Source organism: Linepithema humile, chromosome 2, assembly GCF_040581485.1.
Source record: "Linepithema humile isolate Giens D197 chromosome 2, Lhum_UNIL_v1.0, whole genome shotgun sequence".
NCBI classification, from domain to species: domain Eukaryota; kingdom Metazoa; phylum Arthropoda; class Insecta; order Hymenoptera; family Formicidae; genus Linepithema; species Linepithema humile.
Window position 1 is genome coordinate 31,023,712 of NC_090129.1, and position 27,529 is coordinate 31,051,240.

Sequence of the window (27,529 nt, forward strand, 5' to 3'; positions counted from 1 at the left end):
TTTAGATATTTTTGAATCGGACGTATCGCATCTAGATATTCGTGATTATTGGTTAAAAGATCCGAAACTCTCTTTTGTCAGTTAATTTTATATTGCATATATAATGTTAATCTTATTCAAACTGTTATAGTTTTATATCATTAAAAACAAAATAAACTAAGAAATTTTCCATATACATGAACAATAATGATACAATAAATACATGAGCTCATAAAAATTCCAATCGCACAACTTGATATATCGCAGCGATATATCGATCATCACGTTGCGAGATATCGTACAAATTACAAACGTATATATGCCATAATTATGTCATAAATACATCATGATTTCGACTCGTCGATTGCTGTGCGTTCCCGTGTGTATAATACTATTTTGCAAGAGATATTAATCTTCATATCTCTGATCATTTAATCGCAATTTAATTGCGAAAGACAATCGCCCGTTTGTTCGCATCGATCTGCGTTGCATCCAATTGCATTGCATTATATTCACCAGTGACTGTAGACTACTGACAATCAAAGCCGGTGCAATCTCGGTAAGTGCAATTTTTTAAGTGACGTATAAGCGAAAGTGCACCTTGTGCCGAGATCGTCGCAGTTTAGCAATTGTCCATAAACTTACAGAACATTTTCACGCATTGACATCGAAATCTAACCACTGCAAAACTCATCTTACGTCCACCTACGATTGTTCGCAGATCGTCGGACATTGCGATCAAAAACATCTGGAAAATTCGATATTGATCCAACAGAATGTTTTCCAAAAGACCGAAGCAATTAACTGTGTTGATAAATTGGCCACGGAATAATGTCTGTGTGAGATACATCTAGAGAGAACAACTTGCAATTGGGAAGACGTATCGCTGATTGGGATCTTAATATTCGCAAAGATGGATAATTTACTGAACAAATTGGAGGTGTTGAAGATCAGGAGTAATTTCTGCGAGGATGATTCATGGGCACTGTGTATAGATTTGATTCAGAAGAGTTTTGCACCTCAGAGAACAGTTGGAATGGAACGTCCCTGTGAGGAGAAGGACTTCAGAGAGTACAGGCTTGTCGTGGAGAGAAATCTACATAGCGTCAGGTCAATGCTGCAACATATCTTAAACACTTGTAGAGAGAACAATTTGCAGCTAAACAATATCACAGGGATGACCTTTGGCATGAATCTACTGTTACTCATTGGAGAACATAGCGAGAAGAATATTTGGAACACAGCCGAGTGTGTCTCTATTTCCAAAGAATTGCTCACTGATTTCTGTGACTTGTACGCCTGTCAAAGTATATCTCGATTCTTGATGGAACAGGAGAATTTAAGTAACTTGTTGTTAATGTTAAGACCTAAATTATTGAAAGATACTTGGAAGACTTATCCATCAGCTGTTGCGTGTTACAGATGGATTTTACAAGAAGCTGAAGTAAGTCTAATTCTTATAGAGATTCTCAATCTGTATGTCATCAAATTATACATGTATTCTGCTTTGTCTTTATCACAGAAACCGGGTTTATTTAACAACATTGGAGATATCTTGCCCACTGCACTAATCATCCTCGATGACTATTTTCCTGACAATGTAGTAATAGGCCTGGAATGTATATATCAAATTATACAGCATTCTTACATGGTAATTATCAACAAAGTTTCTTATTGAATGTTACATATATGTGCTTACTTAATAAAATGTTTCAGAAAAAGGGATTGATAGATACTGGCTACGCTAAGGTAATCTATCACGCTCTGGAACGTTTGACTCATCAGAAGGAAGTGAGATACATTATGCCTCTGTACTCCTGCATGGCCAGTCTTCTAGCTACCACGGAACATTGGGATAATACCATAAATCTGTTTGAAGTAAATCTAATTATAAATTTATATGATTAATAGTCAGTTTAATATCGGATGCTATAATTTTTACTTCTTCATAGTGGACAACGCGCGACGACGTTCTCCTGACTTTAATAGACAACATGGAATTCGAGCAGAATATTGAATTACGACACGCGTATATGTTGAGTTTACCTCAACTCATAACAAACATAGGCTGTGCCAAATGGTGCGAGGCGCTCACTCGCGTGCTCACCGAGTATTGCGAACATTACACGGATTTGAGAACATTGAAGGCAACATTAGAGGTACGATATATTTCAGTACACTTTGCCATATAATATAGAATAAACAATGAAATCTGGTTAATTTGTGTGTCTCTTTTATTTAGATGGCAAAGACGTTTCTTTTGATGTTTCGCTTGCGAGTGGCAGCGCACTGTACTCCACTTTACACCGCATTCTTGAAGCTACATTTTGACTTGTCCGAGACACCGGTGTTCGATCGAGCAATCATACAAAACCTGGAAGATTGCATCTGCATGTTGCATCAGCTGTCGCCAAATGTAGCCTGCGCAATGAAGAACGACAATCGAATGCGTTCGGTGTTCAACGGTAGCCTGCCGCTTGTAATCCAGGATGGTGATATCAAGTATTTCGAATAATTTACGACGTGCAGTCGCGTATCAGAATTGTATATATAATATATTCTCTATAATACGTGAATGCTGATAGAGAAACATATTCTCATGTAAACTTATATAGTACATCGGTAAACGGAAGCAATAGGTACTTAGATATTTTATTTGCGATGTGAGAATATCAATATACAGTTATTTATAAAATTAAAATTTTTGTTACAACATATTTATTTCAATTATTTGCGATACACGTATAAACGCAAGAGAAGAAAATTAGAATTTTGTGCGTATACCTTGCATATATTTAAAATCTGCGATATATGGTAAATTTTTCTAAGTATATACAAATTTTTTCTAACTTACAAATAACTCGATTGCAAATGCAGTTGCAGACAGTAATCTAATTTATTCAATTAATTAAAATATGTCGTCTACCATGGCAATTATATACATGTATATTAAATTGTATATGTGTTATTACATATATTATTTAAATTATTATAAAATGCGTCATGTTTAAGGCTGGATTCAGAGAACTTGTGGAAGCGTACAAATAATACATTTTAAATATGTTTTTATTAATTTTTATTAATTTTTATTAATTTTTATTTATTTTTATTAATATACAGTGCGTAGCAAAAGTTCCAGAACGGCCAATTATCTCAAAAAGTATTGGTTTATTGGAAAAATGTTTCAAAAAAAAATAGTAAGGCTTAAACAAATCTATTAGCTAGTGATAGTTATTTCAACTTTGGATGACCTTGAAAATCCTGATCAAGGTCATCGAAAGTTCAAATAAATAACACCAGCTAATAGATTTTTTAAGCTCTACTATTTTTGTTTAAAACATTTTTCCAATAAACCAATACTTTTTGAGATAATTGGCTGTTCCAGAATTTTTCCTATGCACTGCATAAAAATAATATGCACAATTTGCACAATTATAAATAAATACATGATTAATATTACGTATAGAGATAACCTTTTGTTTAAAAAAAAACTTGCTTACATTTGTTTAATTTAAAGTGAAAAGTAAGAAAAAATCAAATATCTATTTGTTTTGATCAGTAGACCTTGCAATATTAGCCTTGCATAAATAGAAAATATATAACATGTTCATCCTTTTAACATTTTCTCACTGTGATAATTTCTAGATTTTTGTATAAAAATTGATTCTTGAATGTGGCCAGATAAGAAATGGTCAAGTACGCATTAGAAACAAGTAATCAGGCAACGAGACGTAGATTATTCCTCGAATTATTTAGAAATAGTAAAACAACTTGAATTTTACATTTTAATCATTAATAAGATAATCAAGGGATGATCAGAAATTTCTCATGACATGTGTGTCTGGCGTTTTTATAGTTGTTTTGCGATTACCGGAGTTATATAATTGACTCTGCTCTTCTTAAAAGCTGAGATTCGCGTTAATACTCGGTTATTCTGTGTCCGTTGCTCGTCCAAGCATGTCACCATTCTTAGTCATTATACTTGTACTCCTCGCGGTGTACAAGCTTTACAGATTTACTATTGACAAACCGCCGAATTCACCTCCAGGTAAATTAATTTTAAATTTTGCACTAATATTTGTTCCTGAATTCTTGTTTATTTTCTTAATTTTGATCTTTTGTAGTATTGAATACTTTGAAACGCTTTATATTCCACTGTTAAATATTATCTACTGAACATTAATTAACATTAGACAAAAAGCTTGTATCATATTTTATACATTATTATATTTAACGAATGTTTCTGTGGCGCAAATAAATTTTTAATATGTCATTAAGAATTGAATGTATGCCACAGAAACATTCAAGTCCTTTGATATTAACGTTTTCATTTGCGAAACTTTTCTAACGCAGGCATTATCAGACTTCCAATAGGAGGATCTTATTGGATGTTATTATGGAAAAATTACAAATTCCCACATCTAGCCGTGGATTATTATACTAAGAAGCTGAAGTCCAAGATTATCAGTGGTTATTTCGGTGACTTTTTCCTGGTGATAGTGAATGATTACGCTAGCATAAAAGAGGTATTCACAAGAGAAGAATTCGATGGTCGAGTTACTTGTTTGGAAACAATAAATGATCGAGCTTTTGGAAAAAAACTAGGTAATGCGAGACACAATTACTTGTTCATATACTTTCTACTTCATATATTTTTAAGTGTATGCGCAATATGTGATTCCTGCTCCTTTTGCATAAATAACGTCTTCCATTTTCCCGTTTTCTTTTCCTTTCGTCATGCAAAACGTTATAAAATTGCAGGTATATTTTTCATCGATGGTCCGCAATGGCACGAACAGAGGAGATTTGCTCTCCGTTATATGCGTGATTTTGGATTTGGTCGACGCCAAGATAAGCTCGAGAGCGAGATTATGGACGAAATGTCTTTATTTATCGATATCTTGAAAAACGGACCCATTTACGACGGAGAGAAGGTATGCTGTCTAATGTAAAATATAAGCGCACGACGATCTTTTATTAAAAATATCATTATCCACAGGAAATAATGAAAGGCAATTTGATGCTCTTTCCGGACATTCTGTACGCGACTTCGGCTAATAATATATGGAACGTGATGTTCGGTCAAAGATTTGATAGAAGCAAGCACGATATTTCGCGGCATCTCTGTCGCTCGGCTATGATGTTTCAGAGAGCAAATGAAACAACCGGCGGCATGATACTTTTCCTACCAATATTGAAATACTTTGGCAATATGTTTGGCTACACGAACCACATGAAGGGAAATTATGCAATAGTAGATGTTGTTAAGGTAAATCGTATATAAGCATATATTCAATTAATAATTATATATATATATTTAAATTTTGGTGTTGATTATTATTCTGCAAGATGCAATTATGTGTGTTTTACAATTGTAGAAAACTTTGGAGGAACAAAAAATCACCCTCAGCGAGCACATTGATCGAGGATTCGTTGATAAATATTTGAAGAAATTGAACGAAAATGATAAGTCGGAATATTTCACGGAAGAACAATTAATTATTTTGCTGGTTGACGTAATGTTTCCTGCTTTGTCGGCTTCACCGACCGTTATCACCCACATTATCAAGTACTTGATGCATCATCCTAAAGCTATGGAGAAAGCACAAAGTGAAATAGATACTATTGTTGGAACTGGACGATTGGTCACATGGGAGGATAGGAAAGAGTAAGTGCGCACTTAATAAAACCTTTAAAGCTTTATCTCAAATAAATATCAGCTCTGTGGACAGACATTGCCTCAATAATGCCAATGGACTTTGCTACAATATATATGTTGTAAATATCACAACATAATGTGCAGTTTGTTAAATGTAGATAAGAAACTTGTCAGTTATTTATAACGAAAAGGTCATAGTACAAATCGAACATGACGTTAAGGATGTAACTATAACTATACTTTTGTATCTTTAATGTTGAAGAAGATAAGATTATTTACCGGTGAACAAGTAGGTCACGTCATATATAAACTGCAACTGTATACTACAATTGCATGTAGCTGTGATATTGAGACACTTTTACAAACTTAATTCTGATTAGATAAAGCAGCGATTAAAGAAACAACATTGTTGTTTTGCTTCAGTTTGCCTTACATAGAAGCAGTCATTCGAGAAACAATGAGAATCGAGACACTCACGCCGTTTGGCGTAATTCACAAGGCCCTGAAAGATACCACGTTAGGGGGTTACGACATACCGGCAAACACGCCGATTTTCACCAATTTATCAGCGATGCATCACGATCGTGAAATGTGGGGCGATCCCGAGAATTTCAGACCCGAAAGATTTCTGAAAGAGGATGGGCAAATTTGTAAAGACATGTCGCTGCCTTTCGGTCTCGGTGAGTTGATGTCTGCGCCGTTGATCGCAGTGCATCTAGAAACAAAATTTTGTTCATTTTTTCCGTACAAAATACTCGGCAGCTTAAATTTCAATAATAATTAATTTTCTCTGCCTTTGCACAGGTCACCGGGTATGCATGGGAGAAACTTATGCCAGATACACTATATTTGAAACATTGGCCCTCCTGCTGCAAAACTTCAATTTCTCCTTCGTGGAAGGTGAACCGTCGAGTCTTGAAGATAGAGTGCCTGGCCTAATCGTCAATGTGAAGGAGTTATGGATACGTCTAGAATTACGTTAATTATCGCCCTGCTATTTAAAAAATTTGCATAATCAAACCGCCTATCATTTGAACTTATTATCTGTTATTTTTCTGTCAAAATTACCGAAACGATAAAGTAGCGACTTACGTAATTGACCGGAAGATTATTTGAAATTAGAAGGCGAAGAGGATCAATACGTTGAATTCAAATGTTACAAATTTATTTTACATGTGAGATAAAAATAATTACAATGCACCTTGCTAAAATTTTACAACTTGATTTAAAACTTTTTTTCACGAAGATGATGTATGAAATGTTGATTTGCTTATTTAGGATACTACATATTTTTAGCCAGATCTTTAGTTTTTTTTTTCGTGTGACATGCTGTATTAGATATTGTATTTGCTGTTATTTTTTCGAATAGGTATTTGTGGATACTTTTTGTAGAAGTACCTATTATATTTGCAATAAAAGATTATGTTATGACACGAATGAACAGCAAACATACATAAGCAGTATCAGTTGCAATTATAAGTTGTAATATGTATATATATATATATATATATATATATATATATATATATATATATATATATTCAAAAAACAGAAATATAAAAAAATGATATCTCTAAGAGGTATCTGAAGATATTTTTAGATATCTTTAGGACTCTTTTTAACGTTTGTAACATCTTGTTAGAGAAGATGTCTTTAATTAGATACAATATAATTGCAAATATAAATAAATACGCTCTTATTTCACTTAAAGATAAAAAGTCCTATTCTATGATCTTTCACTATACAGTGTTTTGCTTTAAATATCCATATCTTGTGAAAATCAAGATAGAATGTTTAGTGCATAAGTTTATTCGCGACAACTCAAGTGCCTGACACCACTTGAAATTTAAATGCACGAATATACATGTGTGCTAAGAAATGCGCTTCGATTAGAATGTTTTTATATTTCTTGTTAAGTGTACATTTAGCGATATATATATACAAATATTCCCCCCCTATTGTGCATGCTATGTTCGAACACATCAGACACACATATCTGTGTTTAAGTTTCTGTATATGTTTAAACAATAAACTTATAAGAATAAATTGCGCATTCTCTGGACAGTCGGTGATAATTTACATTACAATATAACTTATGGAGCGGCTTTATTCTCTGTGTACCAAAACGTACAATCCAAGACATGCTAATACTGCATACTTAAACTTAGGATATTCATTCATGTATATAGTAACCATCCCGACATATGGTAAGAAACCTCTCGCTCGACCTACTATGTCTTTATGCGACAGCCATAACTGACCAGGTGCATATAAGCCTCGGTCGTCCACTGAATTGTTGTCACCCTTTGTGAGGAATTTGACTGTGTTATTTTGGTCACCCCTAGAAATTTCATACATTTTAAAAAATTATTCTATTTATTTACATGTAGATAGAGCACTGTAACAATTCTTACTTTTCATGGAGCTTAAGTACTCTGTGCACAATAGGTATATCTCTGCCCTCGACTTTGAAAACAACAATCTCACCCACTCTCACTGGCTCATCTTGATAATTGGTGAGAAAGAGTAAGTCGCCTCTATGAAACGCAGGTTCCATACTACCACTGCAAAAAATAACAGTGTTAGATCAATGCTGATTTTATCGAATTACATTGATTCTTATTCTGTGAATATTTTGATTGCACATTTGTTAAAAGTTTGCTATTTTTTTTGTCGACGTTATTAAATCTTTTAAATATTTATATATACCCTTCAAATTTGTATAAAATATGCATAAACAATATAAAGTATCACTTTTTTATAATAATTCATATTTGATAAATGTTACTGTACGCAAGGGCGGGCAATACTGATTTCAAATTAGCGAATTCAGTGGAAAATTTGGGCGGAAGACAATTAAAAATTGAGATATCTAATATAGATAGACGATGGAATTAGGTTAGGTTATATATTCATTTACCTCAATACCACTACGATAGGGCTCTCACTGCCGGTTACGACCATCAGACCTTTCCATATCATTAACGCCGATGACACTATCATACCAAAACTTAATACTTGGTAGAGAAACTGAAAATCAAAGAATATTCATACGTGGCGACCATATGTAATCCCGAATAACCGTAATGATAATAATTGTGAGAACAATTTACCTGGCGTTTATTCATACGCCGTAAATCATCGAATATCGACTGCAACATGGTGATAGTTTAATGCACAGAAATCGATTCCAGATAATTTCCAGTTTCGTTGATACCAGCGTAGAGATGCAATAAATATGGATACCGGTCGGTTGCGTGTTGAAATCATACACAGTGACCGTGCCAAGCAGTAATGCCAGATTTGAGACGCAAGTAGTGAACAGCATGAGAGAAGGAATACCGCACACATGCACATAGCAAGCGCAAGCCACGTACATGTGAGCTCCGCGCTTCGGCTTGCTTCGGCTAGCTTCGGATACTAGAAAAGAGTATCTCTGTCTCCTTTCTTATGCTCTATTTTAGCGGGATTTTGAACGATTGCGTTTTGAATTTTAATTTCCATAAATAAAAGAATGTTATTCTATAATGTTATTATATAAATATTTCATTAATATAAATATCATAAACGTTTTATGAAAGACTGTAAATCTCAGAAAAGATTTTGCGTGGAGCGAAATTCAGGAAAGCATTTTCACTGTCAAGACGCGTGCAACGCAAAACATATGTCCGCTCGCTTCTACAAACCGAAAGCCGAGCGTACATAGATACGTGACGTCAGCAGGCCTCGATTGTATGCGTATGGAGCTCTCCAAGGAAAACTGGCAGTTCTGATTCCCTCCCTCATGCTGCTTGTGTCTCAAATCTAATAATTAAAACAAGATACGAGTTGCCTGAGTATGCGTCAGAAGATATAGTGCTTTAACAACAGGATGGCGCATTACTAGAAATGTAAGTGTGTAAGTATTCAATAAAAAAGAATGCTGGATGATTTTAAGACACCTTGTATATCTGCAGCTTATTACATATTTACATCGAGGAAGTTCACGTCAGCATATTCAAATAATAGCATTATCATCGTACACAAAAATGGTAAATTTGAATTAAAATAATTAAATAAATTTAAATAATGGTAATTATTGTAATTGTGCTACGCTTATATTTAGATACAAAACTTCGCAGGAAAGTTACATTGTTTAGGCGTCAGTGCAGCGGTCACACGTGTTCCTATTAAAAGGCTATCAGTATCAAGTTTTGTCTCAGGTGAAAAATTTTATCAAGTTCATGCCAAGTTCTGTCACAGCTTTCACATCACCGGAGTAATTCTCCAAAATAATTTTATTCTTCTCCACATAACGATACGTATTACAAAAATATTAGATTGTTCTTGTATAGAGCAAAAACGTTTACTTAATTCTTAACTGTATCATACTGATTCATGTCATATAATTGCAAAAAAGATCCTGTAAATGTTTTACTATCTTTATGTCATTGATTACAAGCAGATTTTTTTATGATTTTAGCATCCTCCAGAGATACAAAAGAGTCAGCCAATACAGAAACAAGTATGGATGAGGAGGTTCTTATAAAAGAAGTACGTCCACATATTATTATGTTTCACAATATTTAACTTTGCCAGTTTTTAATCAAGCTACATTAAAATTATTAATTGTTATTAACAGGTTGGAGACAGTGGACTAATAGTTTTAAATCGACCTAAAACATTGAATGCTGTAACTTTATCTATGGTTGAGAAGATTTATCCTGTTCTCAAACAATGGGAAACTTCGAAAAAGCTAATAATAATAGAGGGTGCAGGTGATAAAGCATTCTGTGCTGGTGGCGATGTCAAATCGCTGGTCTTGGCATTGAATAAACCAAAAGGGGAAGCTCTGGGTGAAGAATTTTTTAAAAAGGAATACACGTAAGTTATATAATTTGTTCAACAGCAAATATGCACCATTTATGTATTTATGAATAAATTGTAAGAGTTTCTTTTCTTTCTGTAATAGTCTTAATTACTTGATTGGTACATACAAGAAACCTTATATAGCTCTTATGAATGGCATAACAATGGGAGGCGGCGTTGGATTATCTGTACATGGCAAATATAGAATCGCCACAGAGAAAACCCTTTTTGCTATGCCGGAAACAGCTATAGGACTGTTTCCCGATGTCGGCGGTTCTTACTTCTTGCCCAGACTAAAGGGAAAATTGGGTCTCTTTTTAGGATTAACAGGACACAGATTAAAAGGTACACAATATGTCACCTAAATTTAAAATATCCTACCTATTCATATATAAATGTTTATTTTATTAAGGTATTGATGTACTTCTTGCTGGAATTGCGACACACTTTGTACTGTCGGAGAAACTCACGGATTTAAAACGTGATCTGTTAATGTCGCAAGAATCCGATATTGAAAATATTTTGAACAATTATCAACCAAAATTGAATCACGTATTCAGCTTGGCGCCGCATATGTCGCAGATAGAAAACTGTTTTTCTGCTTCATCTGTCGAAGAGATAATTGAAAGGTAAAATATGAATATTAAAATCGATTAAACCGACATTTCATGTATAACATAAGAATTTTGTTGTAAAGGTTAATAAAAGACAATTCGGAGTGGGCACAGAAGAACGTAGAAACATTAAAAAAAATGTCTCCGGCTTCTCTTAAAGTTGCCAAGAAAGCGATCGATGAAGGAAGAGGGAAATCTTTGGCGGAATGTTTAGAAATTGAATATAGACTGGCATACACCGCTTTAAACAAAGACAATGACTTTTACGAAGGTAATTAGATTTTAATTTATGCCTTGCAAATCCTTACTGTTGAGTTGACTACTTCAATTTTATTTTAGGTGTCAGAGCTCTGTTGATAGACAAAGATCAAAAACCTATATGGAAGCCAGCCTCCTTGTCTCAAGTCACAGATGAATATCTAAATAAACGATTTGCGGCACTTCCTGCAGAAAAAGAACTGAAACTGCAAGCTAGTAAATTATAAGATTTAAGATTTTATTCCGCATTTAGTTGTTATATTTTAAGCATATTTTTGCCACATATTGTTATGAAAACAAGTAAAGATCTTATTTTTGTATTCCAATTTTGTATAGATTGAGATATATATTAAAGTTGTTGTTCAAATGTTGAACTTTGTTTTTTTTTAATATTTGTACAATTTTCCACATTTTTCTTTTGCATATAGATGTAGATTATATTATAAACTGATTCGTTAGAGATCATTTTGTAAATAATTTGTATAAAATACAAAACAATATATTTTATTTGTGTAAAATAACGAAGAAAACATTATGAGTACTTACAACTAACATAAGTACTATTACGTATATATATTCAAAATATCTGTATGTAAATTTGATTTTTATTACAGGAAGAAATTCTAGGTATGACTCATGATTTATTCGTATAAATTAAATTTATCGACTAAAATAACAAAACTTTCCCACAAACTTTACAAATTTTTATGAATAGTATTAACAATAACTTAATTTACAGATAAGGTATAATTGAAAATAATTTTTCAAGATTTAGCATGTGCTGGTTTTTTGACCAATATTAATCAATATTAACTGTCGTTGTGAGATACGCAGTTTTTTTTCCTATCTACAAACTATATTTGCACTATTTTACAGTATCAATCAATAGAGTTTAGCAACCAAAGCCGTTATCAAAGAAAACTCAAAAATCACTCAACATTTTTCTTTCTGTACATTTCTGCATTTTTTAAATAATTTCAAATATAAGAATTATTGGCACAAATACAGGAATGCATATATAAGTAGAAATTAAACATAAAATTAATATCAGCAATAAAATGTGTAGTAATATTTAGCAGCCATTCAATTGTACTATTAGTAAATTAATTAAAGGAAACAAAAAATGTGGATCTGATTTTCATATTTACGTATTGTATGTTTTCAACTTTCTTGAAATAAAACATATGAGATATTACTCACTGTTGAATGTAACGTTTTTATCGAAAAATAAATCTACAAAACACTTGGAATTCTTAAATAGTTTATTAGCTTTATTTATCAAAAAACGTTTTTATTTCATTCTCCAGCACGTGTTAATGATTATTCCCCTAGTGTGACTCGCAAAATGATAGGATTCCACGTAATTTACGGGATTTGAAATATTCAGAGAGAGGGCTTTGTCAGCGTCAAAGAAATCAGTCCTATCACTCGCGTGTACAATGTTCTCGAGAATATTCGTAGCTATTTGTGAAAATTGTCTCAAATTTCAATTACTGTTTATTCGAATTTTATTTTGGGAATCGATGAACGGTATTCCTCTCCTACTGTTGAATTCACGTGAATATGACAATTCCGTTATCGGCACCATTACCAGAGGAAAGGGAAATGTATGATGAAACTGTCGAGAATCTGTCTGTCACGAATGTAATAATATATACGTTCAATCTATATACTGTGCAAGCCAACGGAAGCCTTCCCCATATCCCTGTCGCTTCAGGACTGAGCACATAAACAGTTCCAGTGGACGGCCGGGTATCTCGCTGCGAGGGACTTTACCCTAAAAACAAAATTATATTTTTTAGTAAAAATTCTATAAAAATTTTTAAATCACTAATTAATACGCGAATAATAGCATATAAAAAACTTATTTTTTATTGATATTTGGAGTTAGAAAAAAATTTGCATGACTTCTCACTCCTAACATTTATAATTCAATGTAGTTATAGTTAAAACAATAAGAGCTAGAGAGGAGGAGAGAAGAGAAAAAAAGCATCTCTCCAATTTATATTGAACTGTACCTTTCCCGTTGTTTGTCCGTACAGATTGAAGAAGTTCCTGAGTTCATCTTCAGATGCAGCAGCTGGTTTATCTATTTTATTGCCTAGCACGAGAACTGGACACGTGCTGAGTTGTTCGTCAGTCAACAAAGCATCCAACTCAGCTCTTGATTCTGTTAACCTTGTCCTGTCACTCGCATCAACGAGGAATACTATCGCGTCAACAGCTGGGAAGTAATCCTTCCATACACGACGTGCTGGAAAAATAAAGTTTGTTGTAAAGCTATGAGTATTTGTTCAGTAATTGTAAAAAGGAACTTTATAAAGTGTATACTTTGCTCACAAACCTTGAGTATGGCCTCCAAGATCAAAGGTTGTGAATCTCATATTTCCAATAGATAGTTCTTCAGATGCTGCAAAACACAAAGCATTATTGCAGCCTTTGATTATAAAACATATTAATGAAACAGAAATTGTTATTAATAACTCAGAATGCAATTATTTTTATTTTAATTATTTCCTATGACATAATGGAGACATGTAATTTCGATTTTAAAACAGAAAATTACAATTACAGATTTTATTGTGTAAGTACAAAAAAAAACCAAATTAAAGTTTGTCATTCCAAAACATATAATTAATTGGTAAAAAAATACCTGTATATAGAAATATACACTTTTAGGAATAGCTAATGCAATATAAATAGGAAAGAGATGTGAATTAGTCTAAAATTAGTTACTTGGATGCAATGTGGGCACATGTTGAGCTAAACGATCATCCTTGAGCATGTGAAGCAATGTTGTCTTGCCTGCGTTATCCAAACCCAAAAAAAGAAGCTTGCCACTCTTCTTCCATAATCCTAAAAATAAAGAAAAGTTATATGAATCAACAGGGCAATAATCTTTTATCAGAAATGTAAGCTGCTATTAACAGTGAATCTGACAAACAAAAATAAATTATTTGTGACAAAAACTGTACAATACAAAGTAATCTGTCCTTTTTTTAATGAATGATAAGCAGATATATATAAATTGACTTAACAAGTAGTATCATTCTCTTGGCAATGACAAAGGTCTTAGTTATCCAATTGTTCTTCGAGATCAAAAGTGGAGTTCTTTCTCAGAATTATTCCAATCGTTCCGATAACGAAATTCTTCCAAGAAATATGTATGAATATTTATCAGCCTCAATGACTTCACGATTTAATTATAACATCGTAATCAAATTACGATTTTCTCGATGAAACCTCGCCTTTGATTATGGAACATGTTAATGAAAGAAAGATTGCACTCACCGAGATAATTCAGCACTCCGGCGAACCAGTCCCAAATAAACATATTTGTAGTTTCGAAAGAATATTATGCGCGTCGTCTACCGTGCGGCGTGTGTGTTGAGTGCGTGTGTTAACTAACGAATGACTCTGCAACAATAGCGAAACGAGTTAACGAGATCACTGTCTGCCAACGTGACCGATCGACTGTACGCGCGCTACGCGGCCGATTCTTTAAATCCGTCGCGATTCTAGCTTTTAATAGAGTGCAGGTGGTGCACTGGCTGCGAGAAGCCAGTGCGTCGTCGTCAGCGCGATGCACCGCGTGTATTCGCGCGATCCGGGATCCGTTTCTCTCAGTTGCGCTTCTTCGCACTTTGCCCGTCTTCCTCCACGCGGGCGTAATTGCGTGTACGTTTAATTTTACATGCGAGAGGTGCAGGAAGGTGCAGCCGAGGCGAGAAACGGGATCGCGATGCGGAATCTGATTCGATCCGCTATTCTCATCCGCCGTATGATCAGCCAATAATTTAGAAATTGAAAAACATGACGACTCACCAAACCTCTATTCGTCTACCGACACTAAACAATTTTTTTTTTCTCGCAGTGTCTCTCTTTCTCTCTTTCGCGCGAATCACCACAGGACTACAAAAATCGACAGCCGATCGCTCCGAGAATTACGCGCGTCGCGTCAAAAAGCGACGATTCAAAAGGCTCGATGCCGTAACTTTGACGTACCCACTGTGAAAAAAGCGTACGGAGGCCGCGGGGACGGAGAAAAGTACTTTTCCTCCCATAAAAAGAGCAGCCCTACCACAGAGCCCCGTTGGCTGGCAGTTGGCACTGGGTGACGTCTACTTCCGCTCGCCATGTTGCGGGAAACGGTGCTGCATCACAGGCGCGAATTTTCAAACATTTTTATGTAGCATTTATTTTTGCATTATTTGGTTTCATTTTGTATATGTATACATATGTTAATTTTATTTAATTACATGTTTCATATTATCTAATAAAGTACTTTAAAGAGAGCGATTTCTAAAATTTGCGTTTTTACATGTACAGAAACGTCCTACAATTGAGAGATTATCTATAATTTTAATACATATTTTAATATATTTAATATTAATTTTTGCCTCGCAAAAATTCATTTAAAAAAGTCATTTTTCGCAACTTTTCAATTTCAACATTACTTGTTTCTAATTAAATTTCAAATTAAAATTCTATTCAAATCTATTTCAAATTAAGTCAAGAATGTAGTTCTGAAGCTTGAATCCTCTTGAAGCTTGACCCGCGGAAGGTTCTTCTTTTACAAATCACCTATAGCTGCTCTTAATTTAAAATTAATTCCAAGTAAAAAAATCTCATTAAAATTAAAATATCTCTATATTGCTTATTGTAAGACACCCCGTATATGAAAAGAAGCTACGATTCATGTTGAAATCTAAAAGTCATCTTTCAGAGATAAAGGTGAAAGGTGAAAAATAATAACTGTTAGCGCAATATCTTTTCTTTTAGACTATTAACAAAAGAAAGGAACAGCATATTCAGTAAAGATTTTACCATATATCTCTGCTTAATATTTTTATTATAAACATGTGTGGTGTGTGTGTGATATTTTTAAATATATTTATCAAATTATTTGCATCTAATTTCGCATGTATCAGATGTTCTTTAGCGAAAAAAATAAATTTTTACCATTGCTTATCATACTTCGCTAGAATTTTAATTACTTTATGCGAAAAGTATATTCGCGATATTGCGATAATTTGATTGAAAAAATAATCTCTATTTCTTGTTTTGCATTCCGAGTGCATAATCGTATGCGTGGAGGAACGTATGGAGGAACAAAGAAAAATTATGCAACAAAAACAACGCGCAACATGAAATCAATGTTATGAAATTTCAAAACGAGTATGTAATTATGTATATAGGTCAATCTCTATTAATTATTATTACACATTATTCGTGATGATTAATTATATCATAAAGAATTTTTATAATCAATTATTATTCGGTATCCGAATTGATATTAGAAAATAAAATAAAAGATATTTGGATCAATTAATATAATTACTACTTAATTGTATTAAAAAGAATTTTGATATTCGATTATTACTATGTTCAAATTGTTATCCATATATTTATATTATACATATATGTTTATATATAATATAGATATTTTTTAAAATATTTTTATATATAATATCTTTATATATAATATAAAGATAATATCTTTATATATAATATAAAGATATTTGAACAAAAGTTCGAAATTCTTTTAATCATGCCTATAATCGTCTTTTGTAATAGTAAATAGAACTAATTAATTGAATACTAATTAAATTAAAAGAGTGCTGCAAATTTTGTACAAAATGTCAATGAATTGTCCACTTTACGTCTCATATTCAAATTCGTGTAACTAAATACGTCACGAATATTAACGTTGTCAAAAATTGCACACGTACAATAATTACTACATTATTTACAACGCAGAATTGAAAATATCATTTGTAAAGAGAGAAATGAGCTATACATACGTCCGCGATTTTAGACTTGAGAATAAATGTTTCAGGATAATTCGTATCAAAACTCGCTGAATTGTTAGTAAATACAGATTTACCTACAGCGTTGTTGAAACTGTTCTCTTTGTCCTGTTATATCGAATCACTTGTAAATAAAACGTGCCTAGAGAGAATTCTGTCTCATTTTCTCTTTCCGAGACACCGTAAATCACGATGGCGGAATTCCACTCAATTTGCTAGATGGTTGAGGACACACCCTGCTCGTAGAGTCGTGAGTCGTAGCGTTATTGCTCTGAAAAGGTAAAAAACATTTAAATTATTGTAATGTAACAAGAAAAGAGTTACTTACGAAATAACTTTGAAGCGTCCAGAGCTTCAGTAGTGTAAGTCAAATTGTGAACTTTACTAAAGACCAGTACAACTAACCAAATTATCGAAGAACACATTATATTAGATTGCTTCAATATATCTCAGATGTATTCAACTTTTATATTATTTCTTGCGCTTGTGCGATCACGTTTTAGTGTCATAAGTTTTGCAGTTTTCTTGACAGTGCAATTGTTGTGCTGTTACAAATCTCTTACACTAAGCGAATAGATAAAAATTTCACAACGTAGAAAAAAAATTTAAAGTAACATTATGTAATCTTACAGTATTCTTTCAAGTAAACTTCCTGTTTGAACCGCCGAGACTTACACCAATCCACTCTAGGCCCTCCGTACGTTCGAAGCCGCGTGATGCGTGCTTAATACGAGTCTGGGCATCACCTGCTGGTTCAAACTCGCACCTGGACTGGCGGTGACGGTGCTGTAGGCCTCCTGCGAACAGCACGTTTGCATGTGCGTAGGCCAATGAGACTGCTGACACGGATAATCGCAGTAGGACGTATTCCAACAACAGTAAAACACCGCTTCTCGCCCGCAATTCGCGCACCACTGCTTCCGCTTGGTCTCCTCGATACATCGAACCTTCTCCTCTTCGGCGTCTCTGCGAGCTTCCTCGAGAGCTCGTAACTTCTCCGCTTCCAGACTTTTTCGCACTTCGAACAGGATACGGTCTGAAATTTACAACCCTTGTAAGTATTTTATAAATAAATAAAAAAAGAGATTTTCAAATCAAGTTTTATAGTGGAAAACCGTCGATGAAAAGAAACGTACCGTTGTTGTGTTTCAGTTCGGCGAGCTGCTGTTGATGCTGCCACTTCATATGCTCCATTTGCATCTGCAGGAAGAATACGGTCGTCTCATAATTCTCAGCGGTGCCGTTCTCGCCCTTGACATTGGCCTGCGCCGCCTCCTTGTACGCTTCCTCCATCAACTGACCCATTCTTCGCGCGAGTTCGTTCGCGTCGTGATGCAAGCGCGCGCTGATCGGTCCGGCCTCCGGAGATGGCAATTGATAAGCGGAGAACGTTTCTCGCTTCGTCGGGCAAGTCGCAGTGGACTCGCCTGTACTCGGCAACAAGTGCTGGACGATTTGTGTATTGTGCGATTTATTATGCAAGGTCTTTCTCGCCTTGCTCTCTTTCTTCTGAAGATGCGTCTCCTTCTGCATGGAATTCACATCCTTATTGACTGTCGTCGCGACTTGTTTCGCAGCCTCGTTTTTGCCACTGTTGTTCACCACGAGAAACAGTACAGACTTGTCCGCCGCAGAAGAGAGCGGATTCGTCGAAACGGGAAGAATCTTCGCGCTCGACGCCGGTGTCGCGGGCGGTAGCATCGTTATATCGATCCCCGATGTCTTCTGAGCACCCTTCGATGATTCCTTGTTGTTGTTCAATACCTTGTGTGTCATCCCGCTCAAGATCGGTGACGACTTCTCATTTTCCTTGCTCGCGGAAACGGACTTCAACGCCTTCTCCGCGTTCAATTTGTCGACCATTCGTGTCTTCGGTTTGTACACTTTATTGTTCTTCACGTGCCTCGTGGTCGTCTTCTCTGTCTGGGAAAGCGCCAGCTGAGGATTGATGATGTTTTTCAAGAGACTTCTCTTCCGCACTCGCGACACTTCGGACGTTTCGCTGGCCGGTGATGTCGCTGACGAACTCTCCGCCGATGATTTCGTTTCCTCTTTTAATTTCGACGAGGTTTTATTCGAGGAACCAGGACTCGTTGTACTGTTTGCGGCGACGTTATCCGCACTCGCAACATTTCCCCGAGACGCCGATGCCGCACTCTTCGACTTCTCCTCCTTTACGTTTTTGTTTTGAGCAATTGTAGCGGTCTCCCGATTTTTCGCGTTACCTAATTTACTATGATTAGTATTTAGATGTGAGTTTGAAGTATTCTTAGTATCGACGACATCTAACTTTTGTACTTTTGGTGCTGTGGCTTCACTACTTCTCTTTTCCTGCTTATCGTTTTCGTTTTCCTTCGAACTGGTGTTTACTTCGTTATCAGTCGCTTCGTCACTTTGTAACTTATTGCTTTTATTAACGGAGAAACTCCGTCTCTTCAGCGGGCTCTTTTTCTTCCCGGACGCGGAAGGAGATTCAGAGATGGGAAAGTGACTGTTAGGCTGGAGAGAATTGTAATTCGGCAGCATCAGCAGTATCTGCTTCGGATCGTTCGGATCATATTGCACTTTGGATGGCGCGTACTTAAATTGGCCGAACATAAGTGCAAGCTTTCCACAGTGCCGTTGAATCTCACGAACGCACTCGTCCATGTCGGACTTGCGTTTGCGAGGAGATGGCGCGGGTGGCTCCTCCGAGTACAAATAGAGATCCTTCGGTGGTACCCAGGCGCGATCGTGTTCGCCAAAAAAGCGCACATCTACGTGTCCTTGAGAGTTCACTCGCGGCATCGCTTTCGCCGGCCAGAATGGGAAACCCTTCAGTTTAGCCCAGACAAGCGGATGTGGCCGACGACAAGGCTCGATGAACCACGACGGTTGATGTCTCGGCAGGTTACGGCTGTGCGCGTAGCAATCAGGACACGCCTCGATCTCCGAGACTTCCTGACGCGCCACTTTGATAAGCTGCTTTGCCGCATTCGTCAATTTCGATGTGTCCGCGTAAACACCGCCACCTAAACACCAACACAATACAAATTTATTTGTCTTAAATATTTGTGATTATATAAATTTGAGAGCAAGTTCACGTACAAGTATTGAATACAATGCAATTATGTTGAATCCATTTTGCATCTGCCATAAACGCATCGGTGCTGCCATACAGTTTAGACCGTACATTTGTCTCCAGAAGACTCAGATCCATCGGCTTAATCACGTAATCCAAATAATTTGGCACTTCTGCAATATCCACTGCTTTGCAGAATGGTTCGGACTGAATAAAGAATGTAATAAAAAATTTTATTAGTGCAAAAATTTGTCATTCTTTCACCAAGTTTCAGATTTCAGGTTGAATAAAATTAGAAGTCTTTCAAAAAGACATTAAAAGATTTCTTTCTCCACTAAAGACTCCTGGCTTACGAAGTCTGCTAAAGTCAGTGGCGACAATTTTGTTTCAATTTTACTACAATTGTATTTTTAGTTTTATTTTAACAGACATAGATATAATCTAATAATTAGAAACTGGTTAAACATGTTCCGTAATATATTATAACACTAATATTTAATTTATATAAAAAAATATATGCATACCCCAGGATATTCGCGCAATCTCTCAACCACATGTTTGAGCAGCATACACAACTGATCCACGGACAATTGCGCCATTGACAAAGTACGCGTTTCAGCGTTTTCGGCTCTCAGAATGGTCACGCATTCACCGCATATCCATTTCTCCAAGGAGGTCGGCATGCCACCTATGCATTTGCGATGCCACGAACGAGGACAGGCGGTACAATGAGCATCGACGCCTTCCTTATGACACCGCCAACAGAATCGATCGCTTGTGCTCTTCAGCTTCTTCCTCTTACTACCTCTGGTGCCGCTCTCCTCCATGGGAGGTTCTGTCGTCGATGAACCACTGAAGATTAATACAGTTTTTTTAATGTTTAAGATATATTTCAAATCACTTGTTTTACATAAATTTTGCAAATTTTCGAATAAAAATAAACGCAAAATGTTGCACTAACCTTAAGGATTTTCGTTTCCGTTTTAAGGATCCTCCTTTTGCCGAAGCGTCTTTATCTTCATTTTTAACATCCTTTTTATCATCTGCACTTTGAGAATCATCATGTGAAGTCAAATTTTCCTGCTTCTTATCTACCTTATTATCGTCCTGCTCACTCTTGTCAATTGCCAATGAGTTCAAATTGTGTTTGTTTTCTTTTTCTATATTATCAGTGTTCTTTTTCTGTTTATTTCCACTGTTTGCTTCATCAGTTACATCTAATGTTAAATTCTTCTTCTCCTCTGGATTACCAACATCGCTCAATCCATTTTGTTGCTCAACTGAAGAAGTACTTGGCAATTTTTTCTCATCTGTTATTGATTCCTCTGCAATTGCATCTACTTTATCTATGGTAGGAGATTTCACAGACCCTTTGCCGCTTTCTTGAGACGCCATTTTGATTATCACCTTTACACAAAATATTTTATTGAGTTAAATATAGGAGAAAAATAATAGCACTGTGAATATATACATCTTGACACAGTTATTACAATCACAATTACGTTATCATAAAATACAATATATACATATACTATGTTGTTCAAATGTTAATAAGACTAACTTTTTTAAAGTAGTACAAAAAGCATTTATTCAGAAATAATATACGTCTCCCTATAAATGTCCCCAGGGAGACATTTTTCCCAAATTTCTAAAAGTTTCTTTATGCCCTTGTCGAAAAAAGACTTGCTGGGTACATATTCAATTTTACACGTGGTCGACGAAAATGAGGTTTAAATACAAAATCAACCAAGATAAAACTTGAAAAAAAAAAAACAGTTTACAAATGATAAGTTCAAACAAGGACATAAACGAAAATAAATCTCATTCTCACCGGCCATGTGCAAAACTAAATACGTACTCAGTCAAAAACCTTTTTTAAAAAGAATAAAGAAACTTCCAGAAATTTGAAAAAATGCCTCAAACTTCGAGAGAATGTGTAAAATAATAGGAATATAATTTTATTGTTATATAGCATTTTTGAACAAGTGCTTTTCATACTACTTTAAAAAAATCAATCTTGTTAATATTCGAACAATCTAGTATATACATTAATATCACATAGCTGACCAACCAATACAAGTAAATTATTGGATTAGACTGCGTGGATATCTAAAAATATTTCTTTGAGTAACACTCAAACACAAAGATAAGCAGTATTATCTCATAAACCTTGTATCTGCAAAGTTTCTCACAGTAATAATAATAAAGTTCTGAGCAACAGCAAACACTTAAAAACACCACTCAATGTCCAAATGAGTTTAGCATATTGTAACAGATTGGCAGCATCTCCAGCATCAGTTATTTCCTGTGTAGAATCAGGGGAAGTGCTACTTACAAAAGCATACAAGCGCACACGAGACATTGGGCATAAACAGAATCATTACCTTGTGAAAACTTCAGGTATCATACACTGTGTGGTGTTGTTGATGCTAGTTGTGGACTAGCTGCTTCAAAACATCCTCGACTTCACGGAAGCGGACTGCTCCCTTAGCTTGGAGGGTCGTTAACGTTAATAATTATCGTGCCGCAGTAGATGATCGAACGTCGTGTTCCTCGTTCACTCAATTTCACATCAGAAAGTTCGCCTTCCTCTTCGTACGATGCCAGCCTTGCCAGGTGTCGGTGGCGCCATCTCTCGACGATACCCCTCACGACGCTGGTCACGTGACGCCGCGTTATTTGTTGTCGATCGTCTCTGACAGAATGAAAGGCGCATAACAAAATGTTATTTCATAATAAAACTTAATTTTTATCCTAACAATTCGTAATCGATTCTTTTTATCGTCTTATTGTATTTTCTGCGCTTTCTTCAATTTTTTCCCTCTATCAATGTATACTCGTTTGACTCAAAATATAAAAAATATAAGACTGTAAGAAATAAATCTGTCAAGATCTGCGCTCACCGTTTTCAGTGATGATACCGTCTCTTTATAAATTCGGGAAAAATCGGGACGAAATGTCGGATCGTTGACAGTAGCGAAAAATGAGGTTAGACGTTGTTGCATGGTCTCGTCTAAAAGAAACGTTGGATTAATTGCTCTACGTACTATTCGTCTATTTCCTCCGAAAAATGATAATCCGGATGTCGCGAGAACCGTCATCCCAAGAAATGTGCAAATTTTGCCCTGGCAGCGATGACGTCCTGGTGACGATCTGTTATTTGATAAAAAACAATGCATGTTTATTCGCGCATAAATTGTAGAATCAGGTAGTATTATAGCATCAAATTATGTGCTAATACCGTATCGACAAGATGTTTCCTTCGTTTCAATGTCAAACGCGAGATTGTCCTTACAGATGAGATTGTCATTAGATTGTCACTTCCTCGGTGCGCTAAAGAGGTTATGTTGCATTCAGTCACGTGAGCGAGTACCATAACCCAATCTCACCCTCGTTCTTTCTCTCTCCCTCTATTTCTCTCTCTTCGTTTTTCCGCTGCGACAAAGTGATATCGCAATCGAAATGATTGGACGATGTAAAATGAATGGACATGGCGGATTGTGGGTCGCGTAGATAGTAAACAGTCACAGCGACAGCTGTACTCTTATCTAGTCTGGTCGAGATAAGCGGAGAAATGGATTCGTCGTGCGATCAAGTTTAAAGTACAATTAGACTCGAAAGAAAATCAGATCTGATGGAAGAAAAGTATGCCTCGGGAATTCTGTCGCGACACTTTGACGTAAGGCGTTGATGCTTAGGTTATGTCGTTCTGTCAAAACGTTTGCAGCTTGTGAGGAAACTTGTCTGCCACCACTTTTCATAGAGAAGAATCGAGACTGCAATAATGGGCGATCATATTGGAGATAATATATTGATTCCACAGGTAGACAACGTTGTGTTGATTGACAGAAGCGATGGCAGTAATAGGTGTATGGATGGCACACTGTGCATCAGTGGGCATCATCTCATCTTGTCTTCTAGACAGGATGACGGGCAGGAGGTTTGGGTAGGCGTTGATCAGTTACTTGACACGCATACTTAATACATTGAATCAATTCTCAACTTCATAAGAAACCTTTTCTTTTTCCAGTTAATGAATCGAAATATTGATGTTGTGGAGAAGAAATTGAATACTCAGAGTCCAGGTGGTAGTATAATATTGAAATGCAAGGACTTTCAAATCCTTCAACTAGACATTAGTTCCACCAATGACCTAATTAATGCCATATTATCCATAGAGAAGCTAATATCATTAGGTAATTTGATGGCATCTTTAACGTTTTAGGCCCATAGTTGTAACTGTGATTTATTTTGCAGACCAGACTCTGCAATATCCATTTTTTTATCGACCACAGACGACCAACAATACCATGGTACAAATAGAGGATGGCTGGACAGCATTTGCACCTGTCTCTGAGTGGTCTAGATTATTGGCGACGCATGGGGATGAATGGCGTATCAGTTACTTGAATAGAGATTACAAAGTTTGTAACTCTTACCCATCGGCTGTTATAGTGCCGCGTCAAATAGACGATAAAGTTGTAATAGCCTCTGCTAGCTTCAGGGATGGCGGAAGATTCCCTGTTTTGTGCTACAGACACGAAGGAGGGGTGAGTAATATACTTAAATTATACCTGTAAATTATGAATAATTACATTATTATTTATTCAAGTATTTATAATTAATTTGCAGAGTATACTGTTGAGAAGCAGTCAGCCATTATGTGGTGCTACTGCTAGGCGGTGCAAGGAAGACGAAAGATTGTTGAACGCCGTCTTAGGTCCGGGAAGACGCGGGTAAATATGACTAATATACGATTGCTTAAATCGTATCATCGTTTTTTCCGACAATTGTTACATTTATTGAACATTTACAGTTACTTAGTGGACACAAGATCGGTTAGTCAAGCGCAAAGCGCCAGGGCCAGAGGCGGCGGCACGGAGATGGACACGGCTTACCCGCAGTGGCGAAAGGTGCACAAACCAGTTCCTCGACCGCAAGATCTGGCGGATAGTTTCTACAAGTTAATAGAAGCTTGTAACGACGTGAACAGCTCCACTTCGCAGTGGCTGTCAAAGCTGGACAGCAGCGGATGGCTGTCCGCCGTACAAAGTGCTTTAAACGCTGCCTGCGTAACCGCGCAGTGCCTACACCAAGAAGTCGCGGCTGTGCTAGTTCACGGTGCGTCTAAAACTAAATGTCAATAATACAATATTCAGTAATGTTTGCAGAAGTATATTCAGGCAGGTTTTAAATATATATAAAAGAAAGCATTAAAACTACTTAAATATTGAAAATGAGAAATAAATTTTAGAACGACACATTATCGTCGTATTTTGCGCTTACAGGTAGCACAGGCAGAGACTCTACATTAGTAGTAACTAGTTTGGCTCAGGCGATACTGAATCCCGATTGTCGAACGGTACGAGGACTTCAGGCGCTTATAGAACGCGAATGGTTGCAAGCGGGCCATCAGTTTTTCAGTCGGACTCGATGTGGAGCCTATCAGCCGTCAAACTCACAAAATTCGATGCACGCGCCGACTTTCCTACTTTTTCTCGATTGCTTATACCAATTACACCATCAGTTCCAATTCAGTTTCGAATATACAGCGGATCTGCTCATCAAATTGTACAAACACACCTATTCTTCAAACTACGGTACATTTTTAGGTACGCAAACGATTAACTATGCTTTATCTGTATTTTTTTTTATTCAAATTATTTGAAAGTATAATATAGAATGTTAAAAATGATATGCTATAATATAAATTAAAATGTACCTGCTATTTATTGCTCCATCATGTACATCGTGTGTTTATTCAGGCGATTCGGAAGCGGAAAGGATAAAATTACGTCTGTCCGAGCGAACTTACAGCTTATGGTCCTACATGAATCAACCGGACGTGTTGGAGCAGTGGATAAATCCTCTTTACGAGCCGAATCCGGGAGTGATCTGGCCCAGCGTCGCCCCCATCAGTATTCAATTATGGAAAGATTTGTATCTCGCTCATACAAGCGCAGCCCCGTGGGACGGTATGCTCTCATACGCGAAGCAGATCAAGCAGAATCACACGGCGGTGCGCAAAGTGGCGGGACAGTTGCAGGCGCAGATCAAGCAGGCGTTGGAGGATATACGATCGGACGCGGACATGTCGCGGGTGGACGCGGACGGTCAGGAGGAGCTCTCCCGTATAGCGCAATTGAGTCTGGAGTCGCAGAGCACTTGATACAGAATGTAGAGGCTGAAAAAAAAAACTTAAAATCTCTCCGTGCTGTTGTTCAACGATCTTGTCAATATGCCTTCGATCAATACAATACCACGTTAGCTCGTAAGGATCAACGGTTTCTCCGCAAATAACCTGCCACGTATGCCGAAGCCTTCGTAAAGGAATCCTCAATTCTCTCGATCCCTCGGAAATAAGAAGAAAACTGTCTATATTCGTGTAAAACTAGCTCCACGGTCTGACAGAGCGGGCTATCTTTGTCGATATAAATTTGAATATTGTATGTGTGTAAAGAATATCTTGCATAATCAACGTTATACATCACGCGCGGTCTTCGCCTATATTAGTAAAATTCGTATTATCAGAAAGATGTCACGATTCTATGTAAACAATTTCAAGACGAGATAAAGTGTGATATTTTTTATTTCACGACGAGCGCATAATTTGTATTATATTAGCGACATAACTGATGTATATTATATATAATAATTACAGTTGTTATATATAATATATATATGTATGTACATATGATTCTCTATATACATATAACTTATTTATCCAAAGGTAATTTAATATAAGATAATAAAAGTGGAAATAAAACTGTATATTGTAAATTCAGCATTAAAGAGCATCATTGCGAGGGTAGAACTGACGAATTTTTCACTCGAGCGTACAGAGAGAAGAAAATCTCGCTCGTTCGGGGGTACCGACGAGTTTTTACCGTTATTCGGGAAGGATGGCGGCAGGGCGGCGAACGAGAGAGAAAGAGAAAGAGAGAGAGAGAGAGAGAGAGAGAGAGAGGAGGGGGGGAGGGAGAGGTTAAGGGCGGGATTGTTGCCGCTGCAGAGGCAAAAGGGGGAGAAGGTTGGAGGGGAAAGCTCGGCAGGTGTTCGCACACAAAGAAACTGAAAGGGAATCCCACAGCCATTGGCTCCGGCGCTCAGGAATGCATTGAGTTTCGTCAGCATTCGTGTTTCGCGATCAAATATATGTACACATATGCATGTGCATCCTTTTAATACAACAAGAAATATAATATGCATGTGTATTTCACTTATGCGTTTGTAAGCGAAGCAGAGAGAAAGACAAAGGGTAAATCAGCGTCGAAGCGGCCAAGCTGAAACGGAAAATTTG

General features: G+C 36.2%; 7 protein-coding genes across 17 annotated transcripts; 4 read left to right on the forward strand and 3 right to left on the reverse strand.

Moving 5' to 3' along the window:
* The first annotated feature begins 299 nt into the window (after nucleotides 1-299).
* LOC105671748 (TELO2-interacting protein 2) lies at nucleotides 300-2,950 on the forward strand. Of its 2 annotated transcripts, none has more exons than XM_012366167.2 (6): nucleotides 300-538; nucleotides 627-1,423; nucleotides 1,502-1,630; nucleotides 1,696-1,857; nucleotides 1,932-2,138; nucleotides 2,222-2,950. In XM_012366167.2, the coding sequence occupies exons 2-6, from the start codon at nucleotides 893-895 to the stop codon at nucleotides 2,492-2,494; spliced, it is 1,302 nt and encodes a 433-aa protein (XP_012221590.1). In that variant the 5' UTR covers nucleotides 300-538; nucleotides 627-892; the 3' UTR covers nucleotides 2,495-2,950. The 2 variants fall into 2 exon arrangements, with proteins under 2 accessions (XP_012221590.1, XP_012221591.1); XM_012366168.2 differs by having other exon boundaries at nucleotides 701-1,423.
* A 226-nt stretch (nucleotides 2,951-3,176) lies between these two features.
* Nucleotides 3,177-7,684, forward strand: LOC105671746 (Probable cytochrome P450 304a1). Its single transcript, XM_012366165.2, has 7 exons — nucleotides 3,177-4,027; nucleotides 4,333-4,584; nucleotides 4,741-4,913; nucleotides 4,979-5,248; nucleotides 5,358-5,647; nucleotides 6,062-6,318; nucleotides 6,443-7,684. The coding sequence occupies exons 1-7, from the start codon at nucleotides 3,937-3,939 to the stop codon at nucleotides 6,619-6,621; spliced, it is 1,512 nt and encodes a 503-aa protein (XP_012221588.1). The 5' UTR covers nucleotides 3,177-3,936; the 3' UTR covers nucleotides 6,622-7,684.
* Nucleotides 7,685-7,727: 43 nt separating this feature from the next.
* On the reverse strand, nucleotides 7,728-8,985 carry twr (signal peptidase complex catalytic subunit SEC11 homolog C twr). The gene is made up of 4 exons (XM_012365895.2): nucleotides 8,752-8,985; nucleotides 8,559-8,668; nucleotides 8,053-8,202; nucleotides 7,728-7,979 (listed from the first exon to the last, which is right to left on the reverse strand). The coding sequence occupies exons 1-4, from the start codon at nucleotides 8,797-8,799 to the stop codon at nucleotides 7,745-7,747; spliced, it is 543 nt and encodes a 180-aa protein (XP_012221318.1). The 5' UTR covers nucleotides 8,800-8,985; the 3' UTR covers nucleotides 7,728-7,744.
* Nucleotides 8,986-9,351: 366 nt separating this feature from the next.
* On the forward strand, nucleotides 9,352-11,732 carry Hibch (3-hydroxyisobutyryl-CoA hydrolase). Of its 5 annotated transcripts, none has more exons than XM_012365890.2 (9): nucleotides 9,352-9,536; nucleotides 9,595-9,669; nucleotides 9,744-9,840; nucleotides 10,101-10,171; nucleotides 10,260-10,501; nucleotides 10,590-10,831; nucleotides 10,899-11,115; nucleotides 11,184-11,371; nucleotides 11,440-11,732. In XM_012365890.2, exons 2-9 carry the CDS (start codon nucleotides 9,667-9,669, stop codon nucleotides 11,583-11,585), a joined length of 1,206 nt encoding a protein of 401 aa, XP_012221313.1. In that variant the 5' UTR covers nucleotides 9,352-9,536; nucleotides 9,595-9,666; the 3' UTR covers nucleotides 11,586-11,732. The 5 variants fall into 5 exon arrangements, with proteins under 5 accessions (XP_012221313.1, XP_012221312.1, XP_067206296.1 ...); XM_012365889.2 differs by having other exon boundaries at nucleotides 9,352-9,528; XM_067350195.1 differs by lacking the exon at nucleotides 9,744-9,840 and having other exon boundaries at nucleotides 9,353-9,536.
* Nucleotides 11,733-12,602: 870 nt separating this feature from the next.
* On the reverse strand, nucleotides 12,603-15,520 carry Sar1 (Secretion-associated Ras-related 1). 2 transcript variants are annotated; one of them, XM_012366197.2, is made up of 6 exons: nucleotides 15,364-15,520; nucleotides 14,650-14,775; nucleotides 14,095-14,214; nucleotides 13,703-13,768; nucleotides 13,377-13,612; nucleotides 12,603-13,135 (listed from the first exon to the last, which is right to left on the reverse strand). In XM_012366197.2, exons 2-6 carry the CDS (start codon nucleotides 14,690-14,692, stop codon nucleotides 13,019-13,021), a joined length of 582 nt encoding a protein of 193 aa, XP_012221620.1. In that variant the 5' UTR covers nucleotides 14,693-14,775; nucleotides 15,364-15,520; the 3' UTR covers nucleotides 12,603-13,018. The 2 variants fall into 2 exon arrangements, with proteins under 2 accessions (XP_012221620.1, XP_012221621.1); XM_012366198.2 differs by lacking the exon at nucleotides 15,364-15,520 and adding an exon at nucleotides 15,184-15,353.
* A 673-nt stretch (nucleotides 15,521-16,193) lies between these two features.
* Zmynd8 (Zinc finger MYND-type containing 8) lies at nucleotides 16,194-23,618 on the reverse strand. Of its 5 annotated transcripts, none has more exons than XR_001100665.2 (9): nucleotides 23,471-23,618; nucleotides 23,133-23,382; nucleotides 22,614-22,924; nucleotides 21,191-21,636; nucleotides 20,754-21,081; nucleotides 20,256-20,436; nucleotides 18,305-20,179; nucleotides 17,799-18,204; nucleotides 16,194-17,439 (listed from the first exon to the last, which is right to left on the reverse strand). XR_001100665.2 is itself a non-coding variant. In XM_012366126.2 (9 exons), the coding sequence occupies exons 4-9, from the start codon at nucleotides 21,622-21,624 to the stop codon at nucleotides 17,432-17,434; spliced, it is 3,096 nt and encodes a 1,031-aa protein (XP_012221549.1). In that variant the 5' UTR covers nucleotides 21,625-21,636; nucleotides 22,614-22,924; nucleotides 23,133-23,382; nucleotides 23,471-23,618; the 3' UTR covers nucleotides 16,194-17,431. The 5 variants fall into 5 exon arrangements, 4 of the variants coding, with proteins under 4 accessions (XP_012221549.1, XP_012221548.1, XP_012221547.1 ...); XM_012366126.2 differs by having other exon boundaries at nucleotides 17,935-18,204; XM_012366125.2 differs by having other exon boundaries at nucleotides 17,844-18,204.
* Nucleotides 23,619-23,720: 102 nt separating this feature from the next.
* LOC105671721 (myotubularin-related protein 9) lies at nucleotides 23,721-27,043 on the forward strand. Its single transcript, XM_067350186.1, has 8 exons — nucleotides 23,721-23,874; nucleotides 23,957-24,175; nucleotides 24,260-24,425; nucleotides 24,487-24,779; nucleotides 24,862-24,965; nucleotides 25,046-25,350; nucleotides 25,518-25,841; nucleotides 25,995-27,043. Exons 2-8 carry the CDS (start codon nucleotides 24,014-24,016, stop codon nucleotides 26,396-26,398), a joined length of 1,758 nt encoding a protein of 585 aa, XP_067206287.1. The 5' UTR covers nucleotides 23,721-23,874; nucleotides 23,957-24,013; the 3' UTR covers nucleotides 26,399-27,043.
* The last annotated feature ends 486 nt before the right edge of the window (nucleotides 27,044-27,529 follow it).